We start from the raw sequence: 16,464 nt of genomic DNA, 5'->3' as shown, positions 1-16,464 counted from the left end.
TTTGGGCGTGGGGGGGTCCAGAAGCAGCTGTTCCCTGCTTCGATGCTATTAGGGGTGGGGGGCTCCGGCGGAACCCTCCCCAGAAGGGGTGTTATTTGGGTGGGGGGCCCTGGCAATCCCCTCTGGGTACTGGTGCTGTGGGGGTGGAGGGTCCTCAGCAGCATCCCCCCACTATTGGCCTGGCACCTCTCTTGCCATGGGCCTGGCACCCCCTGACCACGGTGCCAGCAGTTTCTGGCACTTTCCAGGGCGTTGGCTGCGGTTTGCTGGGTGTGTGGCACTGGCTGCTGCCTGTGCCCACTGCTGCCCACACTGGGTACTGCCTGTGCCCGCTGCTGCCCATACCCACTGCCTGCAGGCAGATAATGCAGGTCGGGCACCTTGACAGTGGGGGAGCTGGAGAGGGACCTGCTGTTCCTGGCTTCTGCCCAGGACTGGCTGAAGGGCACTGCCAAGGTCACACCTGACAGTTCCCATCATCCCAGCTGTGCCATGCCGGGCCATGCCAGGCCGTGCCAGGCTGTGCCAGGCCATCACCTTCTTCCACTGCCAAGGGGGCTCAGGGGGCTCTGGCAACTTCTAGACTCCCCAAACCCTCCTGGACTTGGGGGAGGAGAGGGTATGTCTGTCCATGGGCCCTTTGCCATGCTGTGCCATGCCGTGCCATGCCATGGTGATGTGATGGGCCAAGTGGGGGGTGGATATTTTGAGCATCTTTCCTGGTCTGGGGGTGGGGAGCTACCTCTGCCCAGCTCTGTGCTCAGCTCCATGCCCAACTCCATGCCAGGCTCTGCTCTCACCCAGCCACTCTTGGTGGCAGTTTTGTTTTGGTGGGCACTGGGGGGGCTCATGCCTCCTCCCAACAGCTGCTAGCACCAGGATGCAGCTGGCACTGGGAACAGTGGGCATGGGGCTTCTGAGGGGCTTTGGGGACATAGCGGCACCACACGCCGCACGGGCACAGCTGCTGCTGCCACAGCAGGATGTGGCGAGCGCTGTTTGGGGCCTGTTTGGCCCTGTTGCCAAGGCTGCCGGCGCGGTGCCAGCAGTGCCGGGAGGAGGAAGCCCCCAGAGCCTCAGGAACCCCGCTGGCTATGTCCCCCCCCCCCGCCAGCCCCACTCAGTTTTTCCACCACACCAGCATCTGGCAGTGCCAGACCGGAGGCCGTGGGGTGGAGGCTGCTGCCAGGCCATGACTCATCGGGAAACGCCGAACCGCGGCCACCGCACCAGGCCAGGCCTGGGGGCCTCGCTAGGGGACTGTCCGGCGCTGGGAGCCGCTCACGGCACGTGTGGCAGGGCTTTGGCACACGTGGTGGGGTTTTGGCAAGCGTGACAGGGCTGTGGCAAACATGGCAGTGCCATAGTAAATGTGTGTGTGAGGGGCTCTTGGCAACCATGGCAGGGTTTTGGCAACCATGGCAGGGCCTTAGCATGGCAGTGCCATGGCAAGTGTGGCAGGGCCATGGGAAGTGTGTTGGGGCTGTGGCAAGCATGGCAGGGCTGTGGCAAACGTGGCAATGCCATTGCAAGCATGGTAGGGCCGTGGTAAGTTTGGTAGTGCTATGGCAAATGTGGCAGGGCTGTGGCAAAGCGGATGTGCTGCGAGTGGCATGGCAGGGTTGTGATATGCACGGCAGTGCCATAGCAGGGTGGCAGCAGCTTGCTGTGCAGCACGGTGCCCTGGTGCCTGGGTGCCCCTGTGCTCGGTGTGCTGGCCGCAGGTGACGTCGGCTGCTGCCGGGCCCCAATCGCCGTGTCCCCGTCCCCCCCCCAGCCCTTATCTCTGCGGCACAGCCATGGGCAGAGGCACGCATGGCACCCTGCCATTCCCTGCCCCCACAACCGGCCTGCCGTATCCCACCGTGGTTATGCCATGGCTGGGCTTGGCACCAGACTGTATCTCTGTGCCAGGCTCCGGTACGCCCCTGACACTCAGGGGTGCTGTGGCAGAGCACAAAGCACCTGGGCACTGTCCTGCTTTGGCATCCCACGCAGTGCCCATGGCCTATGCTGGTAGGGCCCACGCTGGTAGAGCCCATGCTTCTCTCCGTGTCTGTGCCCGTGCCTGGTGGCCCACACCTGTGCCCATGCTCAGAGGCACATGCCTGTGCCCATGCCCATGCTCCATGCCCGCACCTGGTGTCCATGCTGGTGGCTGATGCCTATCCCCGTGCCCTTGTCCATGCTCATGCCCAGTGTTGCACTCCTAGAGGCACATTCCCATGCTTGTGCCCATGCCTGGTGGCCTACGCTTGTTCCCATGCCTGTCCCCATGCCAGTGCTTATGCCCATGCCTAGTGGCTCATGCCTATCTCCGTGCCCAGTGGCCCACGCTTGTTCCCATCCCCGTGCCCGTGCCCGTGCTCACTCCACTCTTCTCTTCCCACTCCGCTGTGTCCGGGGCCGTCCCGAGGGGTCCCGGCTCCGCCCGGGGCTGGCGGCGGCCACGGGCTCTGAGTCACCGGCCCCGGCCCGGCCCCCGAGCAGGACCCGTAGCCCCGGGCACACGATGCCCGCCTGGCTCCGCCGCTGCTGCTGCTGCTGCTGCTGCTGCTGTGGAACAGGTGGCACCGGGGACACCGGGGCAGGGCGGGGGGATGCTGGAAGGTGCCAGGTGTGGGGTGCGGGGGCTGGAGGGGCTGAGGGCGGCGGGAGGTACGGGATATGGGGTGCAGGGTGCTGGGGGGTTCCCGAGGGTCCCGGTGAAGGGGGTCCCGATCTGCTCGGCGTCTCGCTCTGCTCGGGGTCCCGTTTGGGTGGTTTTAGGGTGCCCGCAGCTCCCGGGTGCGGCCAGGTCCCGGAGCTGGGCGGATCCCGGTGTCCCGCTGAAAGGGGTTTCGGGGGTCCCCATGAAGTGGGTACCGGGGTTCGGGTGCTGCCGGAAGCCCCGGTTGGGTGTTTTTGGGGTGCGGGCGGGTCCCAGTGCCGCCCGGGGCGGGGCGCTGTGTTGGGGCGGGTCCGGTCCGTTCCGTGCCGTTGCCGTTGCCGTTCCCGGTGCCGGTGCCGGTGCCGGTGCCGTGGGTGCGGAGGGGTCATGGCGGACAGTCCCCCACGGCCGCCCCGCAGTCCCGGGCTCTGGTTGAGCGGCGGCTCCGAGCCCGAGCGGCGGCGGCTCCTCAGCGCCCGCCTCTGCTGCACTGGTGCGTGGGGACTGAGGGCGGCGGGGCGGGCGGCGGGGCGGGCACCGGGACGGGCACCGGGACTGGCACCGGGACGGGACTGGGGGAGACCGGGATCGTGGGGGAACGGGAGGTCCGGGGCATCCCGGGGGGGTCTCAGGGCCGCTGCACGTCGGGGGACACCCAGGCAGGGGCGGGAGTCCCGGCACGGGCGGGGGGGAGCGGGAGGGGCGGAGGGGGTGGGGCTGTCAGAGGAACCCCGCCCCCGGGAGTGGGGCTGAGCTGGGCTGGACTAGGCTGGACTGGGCTGAACTGGGTTAAACTGGGTTAAACTGGGTTAGACCAAGCTGGGCCCTGGGTTGAGCTGAACTGGACTCTGAAGTGAGCTGTCCTGGACTGGGCTGAGCCTGGATTGAACTGGGCGCAGCAGGGTTAAGCTGGGTACAACTGGGTTAAACAGAGCTGGGATGAGTTGAACTGGGATTTGAAGTGAGCTGGGATGGACTGTGCTAAACTGCATTAAACTCGGCTAAACTGAGCAGGGCTGAAGTGGACTTTGAACTGAGCTGGACTGGACCGGCCAGAACTGGACTTAACTGGGCTAAACTGAGCTGAGGTGGATTCTGAACTTAGCAGAGCTGATCTGGGTTTAACTGGTCTGAACTGGGTTATATTGTGCTAAACTGAGCTGAGTGGACCTAGCTGGGCTGAAATGGAATGGATTAAGCTGAGATGAACTGGGCTGAGCTGGGATGGGCTGAACTGGGCTCCAAGGTGAGCTGGGTTAAACTGGGCTGAACTGGATTAAACCTTGCTAAACTGAGCTGAGCTGGGCTCTGGAGTGAGCTGGGCTGGACTGTGCTGAACTGGGTTAAACTGAGCTGAACTGAACTAGGCTCAAGTGGGCCTAGCTGGGCTGAAATTAAATGGACTAAATTGGACTGGGATGAACTGGGTTGAGCTGGGCTGAGCCAAGCTGAATTGAGCTGGGCTGAGCTGGGCTAAACTAAGTTGGGCCAGGCTGAGCTGGGCTGAGCTGAACTAGGCTAAACTGAGCTGAGCTAAACTGGGCTTTGAGCTGAGCTGAGCTAATTTGAGCTGAACTGGGCTAAGCTAAACAGGGCCAGATTGAGCTGGGCTGAACTGGGCTGCCAGCACCATCCTGCCAATGCACAGGGGGACCCCAGTGCTGGGCACCTGTGGCTATGGGCACCCTGCCAGCAGCATTGTGGTCGGGCTGGCTTGGGGTGCCCCCCCACCCATGGGTGCAGCCAGGTCCATCCCGTGCCTCTGGCGGGCAGCAGCCGCTGGGTGCCGCGGCCTCGTTGGCCCGGTTGGGCCGCGTCGGCAGGAGCTGTGCCAGGGCTGCCTGCAGCGGTGGGCAGAGGGAAGGCCCTGGGGCACTCATGGACCTGGCAAGCACTCCTGCGCCAGTGGGTGCTGGGTGCCAGGGCCCTGGGTGCTCAGATGATGGGGACCTGTGGGCACTGGGTGCTCACGGGAGTGGACACTGAGTGCTGAGTCAGCCCTGGTGGGTGCCATAGGTTGTGCCAGCTCCTGGCCAGCGGCGAGGAGCCGTGGGAGGGTGCTGGGCTGGCCCAGCTGGGTGCTGGCACCTGCGGGGCCCGGCGCTGGGGGCTGCAGCAGCTCCTGCCTGTCCGGCCCAGCTGGGCTGGCAACTGCCTGAGCTGGGGCCCTGCCCCTGCCAGGGGCTATGCCATGGGCTGCGCCAGCACCTTTGTTCAGCAGCTCTTCAAAGCACCCACCCCGCCCTCGCACCCTGCCCCTGGGCACCAGTTCCTGTGCCAGCAGCATCAGTCGCTGAGAGGAGCCCGTGGCCTTCTGCTAGGCTTAGTGACTGTCCCTGGGGGCACCAGCTGGGGCCTGGCACCCCTGCGACACCTCAGCTCAGGGGCTGCTAACCAGGCCGTGAGGCCACCACTGGCTTGGGGATGTGATGCCAGGGTGGTGGCACTGTCAGGGGCTTGCTGGCAGCTGCTATGTGACCAAGCAGGGCTGGGGGTGGGGGTGGGGGTGTTCATCCCAGTGCCTTACCTTGGGGAGCAGCTGCTGTGCCAGAGGTTGCCAGCGCCAGCAGCTTGTGCCTCTCAGGTCTTGCTGTGCTGCCATGGCATGGTGCTTGGGCTGCCAGTGTTGCTCCAGAGGTGCCATGGTGGCATTGGTGCCGGTGGCTGTTGTAGCACTCAGGGTTCACCAGTGCAGCTCTTTGCTGTACCATCCAGATCCCTCCAGAGCTGGCACCATTTTGGCACACCGGTTGGCACAGGTAAAGGCAGAGCAACCCCCTGTGAGCATGGTGCCAGCCCTGGCCATGCAGTGGCAGTGCCCAGGTGCCAGTGGAGCAACATGAGGCAGCACTGGCTTGGTACAGTGCCACCCTGGCAGTGCTATTGCCCCGCCTTGTGTCTCCCCTCATCCCGGTGCCCATGTGAGCGATGCCTCTGGAATGTCCCTGCCCCTCGAGTGCTGGCTTCAGCTGGGCTCTGCATGCCAGATGTGTCGGTGCCAGATGTGCTCCGGGCGGAAAATGTGGAGCCTGGTGCTGCCGGGTGCCTCCTGCATTCCACGGTGGCTGCCCTGGCTTGTCCCCAGTAGGCACCAAGCCGGCTCTGTGGGCACTGCCAGGCCCCATCCGAGCAGCGGGACCCCTCCTGGCCCGCAGAGGGAGGTGGGTGCTGGTAGGTGCACCCTGTGGCACCACGCTCAGGCAGGGCATGGTGTGAGTCATGGCAGGATGGTGCCATCCCCGTGTGCCTTTGGACTCCATGCAAGGGTCGGGCTGTGCCTGCTGGCGTTGGCATGGTGATGGTGTTGGCAGGAAGTGGGCGTTGGGCTGGGCTGAGCCAGACTGGCAGTGCCTGCGGATGCACATTCCTTGGCTGCTGGCACCCCGGTGGTGGGTGACACGGGTGCTGCTGCTGCTACAGGGTCTTTGTGCCACCTTGAGGTCCCCATGCTACCCCAAAGTCCCTGTGCCAACCTGAGGTCCCAGTACCATCCCATGGTCTCTCTGCCACTCGATGGCTGCATGACATGTCCCCAGGGAGGGGGATTGATTCCTCCTGACACCCTGCGCCACCCCGAGGTCCCCGTGACACCCCGAGGCACAGGGGCGGGGGTCTCAGCCGTGCCCAGGCTGTGGGTGCTCGCTTGGGGAGCTGGAGTGAGTCGTGGGGGTGCTGGGCTGAGCTGGGGGTGCTGGGCTGAGCTGGTGTCACTGGAGCGCCCGGAATGTGTCCCCGGCAGCGCCGCTGGGGCGGAGAAGCCTGGCACAGTGCCCTGGGCCTGGCACGGTGCCCGAGCCGCGTGGGCGTGGGGACGGGAACCTCCCTGCCTGTGGGGTCTGTGGGTCTCGGCTCCCCCGGGATGGGCTCTGGGTCTCGGAGCCTGGGGAGTGGGACGTGTGAACTTTGGGGTCCTGAGCCTCCCAGGCTGGCAGAACTGGGGTGAGAGACCTTGGTGTTTGGGCACCAGGGCCTGGCAGCTCTGGGGTGAGGGTCTAGGGGTCCCAAGCACCCTGGACTTGCAGATTTGGGGGTCCTGAGCCTCAAACCTGGGGTCTCCTGGGGTTCCCAGCAGAAGCTCGGGGGGCTCTGGACGCTGACTAGGGGCTGGGGGTTCCTGAGCGTGTGAACTTGGGGGTACCAAGTGCCCCGGGTCTGTGAATTTGGGAGTCCTGGGGTGTGCGACCTGGGCGTCCTGAGACCCCAAGATGTGGGTCCGGGGGTTCTGCATCTCCTAGTTGTGGGGCTGGGGGGAAGTCCTGGGTACCCCCCAGGTATCAGGGCTGGGGTTCCTGAGCCCCACCGGGCTCGAAGTCTTGGGGAGTTCTGAGCCCTTGGGGTGTGGGTCCGGGGGTCCTGCAGCTCCGGACACGGAGCTGGGGGTCCTGAGCCCCCCGAGATGCAGACTTGTGGGGTCCCACAGCCCCGAATTGTGGGTCCGAGAGTTTCCCCAATTCCCAGGGCTGCACCGTGAGGGAAGTCCCCCGGGCGGGTCCCAGTCCCACGCACGGCGGCAGCTCCCGGCGCGGAAGGAGTTAAGCGCGGCCGCGGGTTTCTTGTGGGGCGGGATCTATGGGGCGCGGGGGGAGGGGTCGCCGGCCCCTCCCTGGGGTGGGGGCCAGAGGCGAACCGAGTTACGTCGGGTCTCAGCCACCGTCAGCATGTCCCGGCCTCGGCTGCACGACCCCCGGGAGGCACCGGCCGTGGGGCAGGGGTCAGCTGTGGGGCAGGGACCCGCTATGGGGCAGAGGACCGGCTCGGAGGACAACCTGTACCTGGCAGTGCTGCGGGCATCGGAGGGCAGGAAAGGTAGCGGCGGGGGGTCGGGGGGGGTAGGGGGGGAGAGAGAGAGTGGAGCAGGGAAATGAGGGGCAGGAGGTGTGGGGCAGGAGGTGTGGGGCAGGAGGTGTGGAGCAGGAAGGTGTGGGGCGGGACGTGTGGGGCAGAGGGATGTGGGGTCCATCTTTGGGCGGTGTCCCGGGGATGGGCTGTGGAGCAGGCTGTGGGGCAGACGCCGTGTTTGAGCGGTGTCCCCAGGTAGGTTATGGGGCAGCGGGGGGGCAGGCTGGAGGACAGCCGTGGGATAGGACGTGGGGCAGGATGTGGGGCAGACAATGGGCAGGCTATGGGGCAGACCACCATGTTTGGGCGGTGCCCCTGGGCAGGCAGGGGGGCAGCTATGGGGCAGGCTATGCGGCAGAACTCCATCTTTGGGCAGTGCCCCCGGGCAGGCCGTGGGGCAGCTGTGGGGCAGGAGCTGCTGATCGTGGCCAGCCCCCCTGTGGCCGTCCGGTGGGGCTGGGGGTCCCAGTGCCCACAGCGGTGCCCTCAGCAGTGCCTACAGTGGTGCCAGCGCCGGGCACAGCCGCTGTCCCCAGCCCCGTTGCCCCCAGCCCTGCTGCCGGCGGGTGCCAGCCCTTCCTGCCACACCCTGCCCATGGTCATGGCTCGGCCACAGTTCGGCCCTGGCACCGCTGCTCAGGTGCCACAGGGTGGGCATCGCCAGCTGGAGCTCGCTGGGGTGCTAAGGCCTCTGTGGGTGCTGCCAGGGTGTGGCACCGCTGCCCCTGCACCCCACATTTCCTTCCTCCTGTGCTGCTGCCGCACCCCGGCATTGCCACTCTGCCACCCGTGGGCACAGGGTGCCCAGTGTGTGCTGGTGTGCCTTGCTGTGCCCTGGTGCCAGTGCGCTTCCCTGGGATGGCTGCGTGCTGGGTGCCAGGTGCTGGCTGCTGCCTGGGCAGATCCCAGCATGCTCCAGACAGGGCAAGACCCAGCTTGTGCCACCCCGGCCTTGCTGTGGCGTGGGCAGGGGGTGGGGGTGGGTGCTATGGCGTGGCCAGAGCGGGCAGGGGGGTGGGGGTGGGTGCTGCAGTGTGTGCAGGGGGTGGTGGCATCGCCCTGTCTGCCAGGGGTGTCCCCTGGTGCCACCATACCCGCTCTGGTGCTGGACAGAATCCAGCAGACGCCATCCTGGCATCAGGCTGGGGGAACCAGGGTGGGCACAGGGGATGCTGAGTAGGGGGTGCTGGGCACAAGGTGGGGCTGGCGCCTCACCCATCCTTGTGCCCTGATGAGAGGGCAGTGGGCAGGGAGCGCCCATGAGTCACAGCCCTGCGGGGACATCCCCTACACCGTGCCAGAGGGCACCCTGCCCCTACCCTGCCCACACCCTGCCTGCAGCATGGGCACCCTGTAGGGGGATCCCAGGGCCCTGCCTGCAGCGTGGGCACCCTGTAGGGGGATCCCAGGGCCCTGCCTGTACCCAACAGCCTCAGCTGGGTGGGTGCAGGATGGGGCTGGCAGCCCCCAGGCACCTCCTCACTCCACAGGGCAGCAACTGTGCCCCACAGCCTTTCTGGGGCTGTGCCAGGCCTGTGCCAGGGCTGTGCTGTGGATGTGCTAAGGCTGTGCCAGGGTAGACACCCCACGGGCTCATCCTGGTGCCACCCACACCCCACTGGGGACCATGGTGTGGTGCCTGGGGCCACGTTGGTGCAAACTAATCCCAGTCCCACCCACAGCCCACGCAGGGCATCCCTGGGTTGCCCCTGGGGCTCCCTGCTGCGTGTCAGTGGGCAGAGCTGAGCGGCCCACACCCGTGCCAGCCCTGCCAGGGCTGTGGTGCGGGCACGCAGCAGCCGGTCCCTGTTAGCCACTTTCTGCCCACCATGAGTCACCGCAGGTGCTGCCCATGGTGGTTCATGGCTTGGGGCTACGTAGTCTGCCAGCGGTGCCGTGCCAGCCCTCACCCTGCCCTCTGCTCTCTCGCAGACGAACGTGACCGCGTCCAGAAGAAGACCTTCACCAAATGGGTCAACAAGCACCTCATCAAGGTATGGCCTGTGCCACCTGTGCCAGCGGCAGTGCCCAGAGCCAGAGTGCCCCCGGCTCCATCCCTGCCGTGCCAGAGCACTGCAGGCTCTGGGCAGCGGAGGCCCAGGCATGGTGCTGGCACCGGCTGCCCGTGCCAGTGCTCCCAGTGTCAGGGCTGCAGTTGGCACCTTGGTGTGGGGGTCTCTGCCCTGTTCCACCGTGGGTCTGGGGTAGTGCCAGGGGCCCCCTCTCTTCTTCCTGTGCCTGCCTGTGCCCGGGGGCTGTGCTGTGCCGTGGCCATGCCAGGCTCCACGCCAGGCCGGGAGCTGCAGTGCCAGCTCTGGGAGGGGACATTGCCATGGCCTCAGGCACCAGGGGACCTTTTGGGGACCTTTCCTGTCTTTTGCTGCTCTGCCAAGCTCCCTGCCCACCCCCCCAGCCTGGCACCACTGCGGTGTCCTTTGTGGTGCCAGCACCCTGCCTGTGCCCACTGAGGCCCACTCCCACACTCCCATCTCCAGCCGTGCCTCCTCTTCCCGTCCCGGTGCCACTTGTGCCACGCACCCAGCCAAACCCTGCCAGGACCTCCCCGACGTGCCCGTGCCCGTCCCCAGAGCCCTGCCTTGGCACCTGGCACGCGCCGAGACGTCTCCTGGCCCCCACGCCCCGGCCTGTGCCCACACGCCAGGTCCCAGTTCACAGCAGTGGTGCCACTGTGGCAGCAGTGCCGGTGCCTGAGGTGGGTGCCAGTGCCTGCTGCCTGCTGCCTGTGCCAGGCCATCCCCACCACCTCTCTCCTAACCACTCTCTCTCTGCCTCTCCCCATGCAGCACTGGCGAGCAGAGGTAGGTCTGTGCCCTTCTTCCTCCTTCCTTTTCCTTCTTCCTCTTCCTCCTTCCTCTTCCTCACCACGGCTGCTGGCATGGTGGGCACCATGTCTGACCCCCGTTGTACCAGCATGGTGGCACCAGGTCCAATTCCTGTGTCTGCCAACAAGGTGGGCAACAGGTCTGAACCCCTCCATGGCTGCTGGTATGGTGGGCACCATGTCTGATCCTCCATGGTACCAGCATAGTGGGCACTGAGTCCAACCCCCAGCATGGTGGGCACCTTGTCTGACCCTACATGGTACCGGCATGGTGGGTAGCAAGTGTACCCTGTGTCTGCCAACATGGTGGGCACCAGGTCTTGCTGCCCCATAGCTGCTGGCATAGTGGGCACTGAGTCTGACACTTGTGGCTGCTGGATCCTGGCATGTGGCAGAGCAATGCCAGCCCCAGCCTGGCACTGCTGGTGTGTGCTGGCACAGGGTGGGACACATGGGATGTTGGTGGCACTAGGCTGTGCTTGGGGATGTGTGTGGGCGCCGTGGCATGGGGCAGGGGGCACGATGCCCGTGTTGGTGGGTAGGGGGGCAGGGAAGGGGGTGCCAGGCTCGGGCGTGCACAGTGATGCCATTCTATGCCCACAGGCACAGCGCCATGTCAACGACCTGTACGAGGACCTGCGGGATGGGCACAACCTCATCTCGCTGCTGGAGGTGCTCTCGGGGGACACCCTGGTAGGTGCCACCCGATGCCATCGCCGCTGCCGCGCGTGCCCCCAACTGCTTCCCCCGCATCCATCGCCCTCCCTTCTGCCGCTTGGCATCGCCCACCCTTCTCCTGCTTGGCATCTCCTCACCTTGGCTTCATCCTGGCCGGCCGCTGGCACCGTGCCACGCTGCCGTGCCCGCTCCATGCCGCATCTTCCTAGTGCCACCTCGGCCTCTAACCCTTTGCTCTGGGGTCTCTCTCTGCTTGGCGGGCGCCTGGCACCGGCGGTGCCCTGACTGTGCCCCTCGCCTCTGCCTCCTCTTCCTCTCTGTCGCTCTGCCCGGGCAGCCGAGGGAGCGCGACGTGATCCGGACCCTGCGCCTGGTGAGTGGTTCTGCCCTTGGCACTCCGCATGGCACAGCTCCCGCCGCGCCGACCCGGGGGTGCCCTGGCACTGCCGTGGCTGCACCAGCCCGGCCTGGTGGGCAGGAGAAGCACCGGAGCATGCGGTGCCAGAGGGGGACGTGGTGGCACCACTGGGTGCTGCGGCAGTGGGGCTTGTTGGGGGGGGTTGCCTGTGCCAGGCCTTGTGGTTGGCACTGAGATAGGAGCATGGTATCGCCAGGAGTGATGCCATGGGACTGGGACTTGGAGCAGGGCTCCTGGTACTGTAGCAAGAGCTGCCACTTGGCACCCATCTTCTTGGGGCACCTGGTGAAGGAGTTGGCAACGCAGCCACTGGTTACCCCCATGCAGCCCTGCCATAGGGTGAGGACAGGCTGGGCATGGGGTACTGCGGGCACTCTGGGATCCCTGGTCCACCTGGCAACTGACACTGGCACAGCCAATACATGGCAGAGCTGCCATGGAATGTATAGGGTGGTCTGGGAAGGGTCCTGCTGGGGGTCACCCAGCGTGGTAGGGATTCCTGAATGTGCCAGGGAGCTGTATGCCAGCTCTGGCACAGCCCCACCACATTGGCACCGGAAGGATGAGGAGCTGGCAAGGGCTAGAGCCAGGATGCCATGAGCAGGGCTGAGCTGTGCCCATGTCTTGGGTCTGGCTGTGTCTGTGCCATGGGGCTGCTTGTGCTCATGCCATGGTGCTGACCGTGTCTGTGCCATGGGACCAGTTGTACCTGTGCCATGAGTCTGGCATTGTTGCGGTGCCAGGAAGCACTGGTGCAGCAGCTGGTGCCAACTCTGTCTGTGGGCACCATTGTTGTGCCTGGCAGCTTCCTGCCTGCAGCCCCATGGGACGGGCAGGAGCTTCCTGTCAGGCCCTGGTGTGTGCCCAGACAGGGTGTGGTGGAAACTCGGCTAGCGTCGGCTTGGCAAAGCCTCGATGCCCACGTGCAGGAGGCACAGGCCCAGGTGCCAGCACTGCCCCCCTGCTTCTGTGGGGTGCCCAATGCCCCTAGCTCCTCTTGCCCATGGTGCTGCAGTGTTTGGCTTCCCTTGGTGGCCCTGGTGCTGTGCCAATGGCGTGGCCAAGCCCAACTAGCCCCAGCAGGTGGCATGGTGGTGGCAGTGACAGGAACATCCCACCGCTGGCACGGGAACCAAGTGTGAAGGGCATAGGGCAGTGGTGTGTGCGGCGTGGGGGTGGCGTGGGGGTGGCTTTGGTGCCTGGCATGGGTGGTTTGGTGGGGCCATGCTGGGCGATGCCATGGCCATTCCTGGCGATTCCATGGCCGTGCCATGTGCTGCCAAGGCTGTGGTGGGTGCTGTGGTGGGTGCTGCGGTGGGTGCTGTGGTGGGTGCTGCGGTGGCTGTGTCCGGCTGTGTCCGGCGGTGCCTGGTGGTGCCCACTGACCGCGCTGTGTGCCCGCAGCCCCGGGAGAAGGGCCGGATGCGCTTCCACAAGCTGCAGAACGTCCAGATCGCCCTCAACTACCTGAAGCATCGGCAGGTGAGGGGGGTGAGGGGATGCTAGCCTGCTCCTGGGCACCCCTTGGGGCTGTGCAGTGCCCCTGGCAGCCCCCACGACTGGCACCTTGTGCCCACAGGTGAAGCTGGTGAACATCCGCAACGATGACATCGCTGATGGCAACCCCAAGCTGACGCTGGGGCTCATCTGGACCATCATCCTCCACTTCCAGGTGAGCCTGGCACCAGCATTGGCACCTGCCCTGGCACAGCCTGGCAGGGGCATGGTATTTTCAGTGCTGGTGATGCCAGCAGTGCTGGGTGCCTGGGGATGCTCCCCGGTGCCCGTGGGCTGGGGCATCACTTGCTACAGTGGAGACGGTGGCAAACGTACCATGCCACACTGCCAATGGTGCAGGCAGTGCTAGGAAGCTCCCTGGTGCCAGTTTGGTGCTCATATGGGACAGTGGTGAGGCTGGGGCATCACCAGCTGTAGTGGAAGGTAGTGAGCACCCTATGCCATGCCACAGGGAGATGTGGCAGTGCTGGTGATACCAGGAGGCTGGGATCTGCCAGTACGGGGAGCTCCCCAGTGCCACTTTGGTGTCATTGCAGGGCTGGGCATCACCATCTGTGGTGGAGAAAGGGAGGACCAAGCCATGGCAAGGCATGGGGCTTGTGGTGGCACTGGTGGTGGTGCTGGTGATACCAAGGAGCTGGGTTCTGCCAGCATGGGGAGCTCTCCGGTGCCAGTTTGTAGCAGGAAGGGGTCATAATGGGGCTGGGGCACTACCAGCTGTGGTGGAAGGTGGTGGGCACCCAGTGCCATGCCATGGGGAGATGTGGTGGTGGTGCTGGTGATACCAAGGAGCTGGGTTCTGCCAGCATGGGGTCTCCCTGGTGGCAGTCAGAGCAGCGGGGGGGTGGCGCAGCAGAGGCCGTCACTGACCGGCACGGCGGGCACCGCGGGCAGATCTCAGACATCCAGGTGAGCGGGCAGTCGGAGGACATGACGGCCAAGGAGAAGCTGCTGCTCTGGTCCCAGCGCATGGTGGAGGACTACCAGGGCCTGAGGTGTGACAACTTCAGCAGCAGCTGGCGCGACGGGCGCCTCTTCAACGCCATCATCCACCGCCACAAGTGGGTACAGCGGGCACAGTGCTGTAGACACCCGAGGGGCTGGGGCTGGCACCCCTGTGCTGGGGCTAGGGGGCACTGGGAGTTCCCTGCTAGGGGCTGTTGGGGGCTCCCTGGCTCCTGGTGCCTCTCACCAGCTGCTGGTGCACCTGGTGCCCAGGGTGTGGATGGCCGGCGGTAGTGTGGGTAATGCCAGCAGCCCCAGGGGTCTCTGCCCCATGTGGGGGTCCCTGCTGGGCGCTGTTGGGGTGTCCTTGGCTCCTGGTGGCTCTCACCAGCCGCTGGTGCCACTGGTGCCCAGGGTGTCGGTACCCAGTAGCAGTGTGGGTGGTGCCAGCAGCCCCAGGGGTCCCTGCCCCATAGGGAGGTCCCTGCTGGGGGCTGTTGGGATGTCCTTGGCCTCCTGTGGATCTTGCCAGCTGCTGTTATCGCTGATGCTGGTGGTGCCCAGGGTGTGGGTGCCCGGCAGCAGCGTGGGTGTCACCAGCAGCAACGAAAGGGTGTGCCGGTGGCCCTAGGGGCTTTCCCCTGCAAGTGGGGTCCCTGTGCCCATCCTGATCTGTGCCCCTTGGTGCCAGGCCAATGCTGATCGACATGAACCGAGTCTTCCGGCAAAGCAACCTGGAGAACCTGGACCAGGCCTTCACCATCGCCGAGCGCGAGCTGGGCGTCACCCGCCTGCTGGACCCCGAAGGTACCTGCACTGCCAGCCTGCTGCCAGGCTCTGGGGGGTCACCCACAGACCCCCCCTCCAACCCTCACTCCCTCCCCCTCCCCTGGCAGACGTGGATGTGCCGCAGCCGGATGAGAAGTCGATCATCACCTATGTCTCCTCGCTCTATGATGCCATGCCCCGTGTGCCCGAGGTGCAGGATGGCGTCAAGGCCAACGTGAGTCGTGCCAGGATGCCAGGCTGGGGGTGCCACATGTCCCGTGCCGTGGCAGTTAGCCCCACATATCCTCACTGCCCACAGGAGCTGCTGCTGTGGTTGCAGGAGCTGGGGGTGCCAGGCTGGGGTTTCTGTGCATACCCACAGGAGCTACAGTGGCAGGAGCTGGGGGTGCCAGGCTGGGGTTTCTGTGCATGCCCACAGGAGCTACAGTGGCAGGAGCTGGGGGTGCCAGGCTGGGGTTTCTGTGCATGCCTGCAGGAGCTACAGTGGCAGAAGCTGGGGGTGCCAGGCTGGGCGTGCCAGGCTGGGGTTTCCGTGCGTGCCAGGCTGGGGTTTCCATTCGTGCCCACAGGAGCTACAGTGGCAGGAGCTGGGGGTGCCAGGCTGGGGATGTCAGGCTGGGGTTTCCATTCGTGCCCACAGGAGCTACAGTGGCAGGAGCTGGGGGTGCTAAGCTGGGGGCCCTGGTCTGGCGGTGCCAGACCCAGGGGATCAGGCCGGGGGTGGCAAGGCAGGTACCCACGCGTGCCCACTGCCCGCAGGAGCTGCAGCTGCGCTGGCAGGAGTACTACGAGGTGGTGACGGCGCTGCTGCGGTGGCAGCGCCAGCACACGGTGCAGTTCGAGGAGCGTCGCTTCCCTGCCAGCTACGAGGAGGTGGAGGTGAGGCCGCGGTGCCGCCGTGCCTTGGCACCCCATGAAAGGTGCCGCTGCCCGGGAAGGGGCTTGGCCGGGCCCCAGTTGGGCGCCGGCCGAAGTGTGGGCTGGGCTCACGCCGCGGCGAGTCCTTGCGGCGCGGGCAACCCCGGGCTGGCACGGCTCCAGCTGCGGTGCCACCTCGCCGCGCTGGGAGCTGGGAGCTCCAACTGCAGCCCTGGCACCGCTCATCTCGGTGCCAGGTGGATCCATCCAGCCTGTCCGTGGGGCGCTGTGGGAGTCGGGGGGCTGAGTGCCGTGGCGGTGCCGTGGCAGAGCTGCGTGTCGGGGGCGGGGGGGCCCCCTCTGACTCAGCCCTTCCAGCCCCGGCGTGACTCACGCTGGCAAACACCAGCTGCCAGCTCCCACCCGGCCCCTTCCTTCCTGCCCGCTTCGCACGCACCGAGCCCTGGGGGGATGGGGGGGGGCCGCCAGAGCCGGGGGGGCCTGGCACTGTGGGTCCCGCTGCCCCCTCAGCTGCCCCCCGCCCCTGGCAGATCCTCTGGCGCCAGTTCCTGAAGTTCAAGGAGACGGAGCTGCCTGCCAAGGAGGCCGACAAGAACCGTGCCAAGGCCATCTTCCAGAGCCTGGAGGTGCGCGGGCACGGCAGTGAACTGGGGGGCCCAGGGCTCTGGGAAATCCCATGGGTCTGGGGTCTTGGAGTGCTGGGGGGAAACTGGGGGTCCTGTGGCACTGGGAGGTCCTGGGGATCCCAGGGGTCCTGGGGTGCTGGGTGGAATGGGGGGTCCCAAGGAGTTTGGGGGACCCAGGGGTGCTGGGGTTCTTGGGGCACTGAGAGGTCCTGAGGGTCCCAAGGTGCTGGGGGTGTCCTGGGGGTCCCAGGGCTATGGGGAGTCCCCGGGATCTAGGATC

General features: G+C 66.1%; 1 protein-coding gene across 1 annotated transcript in view; it reads left to right on the top strand.

Moving 5' to 3' along the window:
- PLEC (plectin) overlaps nucleotides 1–16,464 on the top strand; it is an 86,050-nt gene that overhangs the window by 14,438 nt on the left and 55,148 nt on the right. Inside the window, exons 2-10 of the mRNA XM_054167544.1 lie at nucleotides 9,422–9,483; nucleotides 10,935–11,024; nucleotides 12,832–12,909; nucleotides 13,007–13,099; nucleotides 13,840–14,006; nucleotides 14,582–14,697; nucleotides 14,787–14,893; nucleotides 15,439–15,558; nucleotides 16,089–16,184. Coding sequence (XP_054023519.1) covers nucleotides 9,422–9,483; nucleotides 10,935–11,024; nucleotides 12,832–12,909; nucleotides 13,007–13,099; nucleotides 13,840–14,006; nucleotides 14,582–14,697; nucleotides 14,787–14,893; nucleotides 15,439–15,558; nucleotides 16,089–16,184 — 929 coding nt within the window. The remainder of the gene's footprint in view (nucleotides 1–9,421; nucleotides 9,484–10,934; nucleotides 11,025–12,831; nucleotides 12,910–13,006; nucleotides 13,100–13,839; nucleotides 14,007–14,581; nucleotides 14,698–14,786; nucleotides 14,894–15,438; nucleotides 15,559–16,088; nucleotides 16,185–16,464) is intronic.

The sequence above is a fragment of the Dryobates pubescens genome, chromosome 14 (genome assembly GCF_014839835.1).
Source record: "Dryobates pubescens isolate bDryPub1 chromosome 14, bDryPub1.pri, whole genome shotgun sequence".
Classification (NCBI taxonomy): Eukaryota; Metazoa; Chordata; class Aves; order Piciformes; family Picidae; genus Dryobates; species Dryobates pubescens.
Note: the sequence above shows the minus strand (reverse complement) of the source record. Positions and strands in the feature narration are given on the sequence as shown.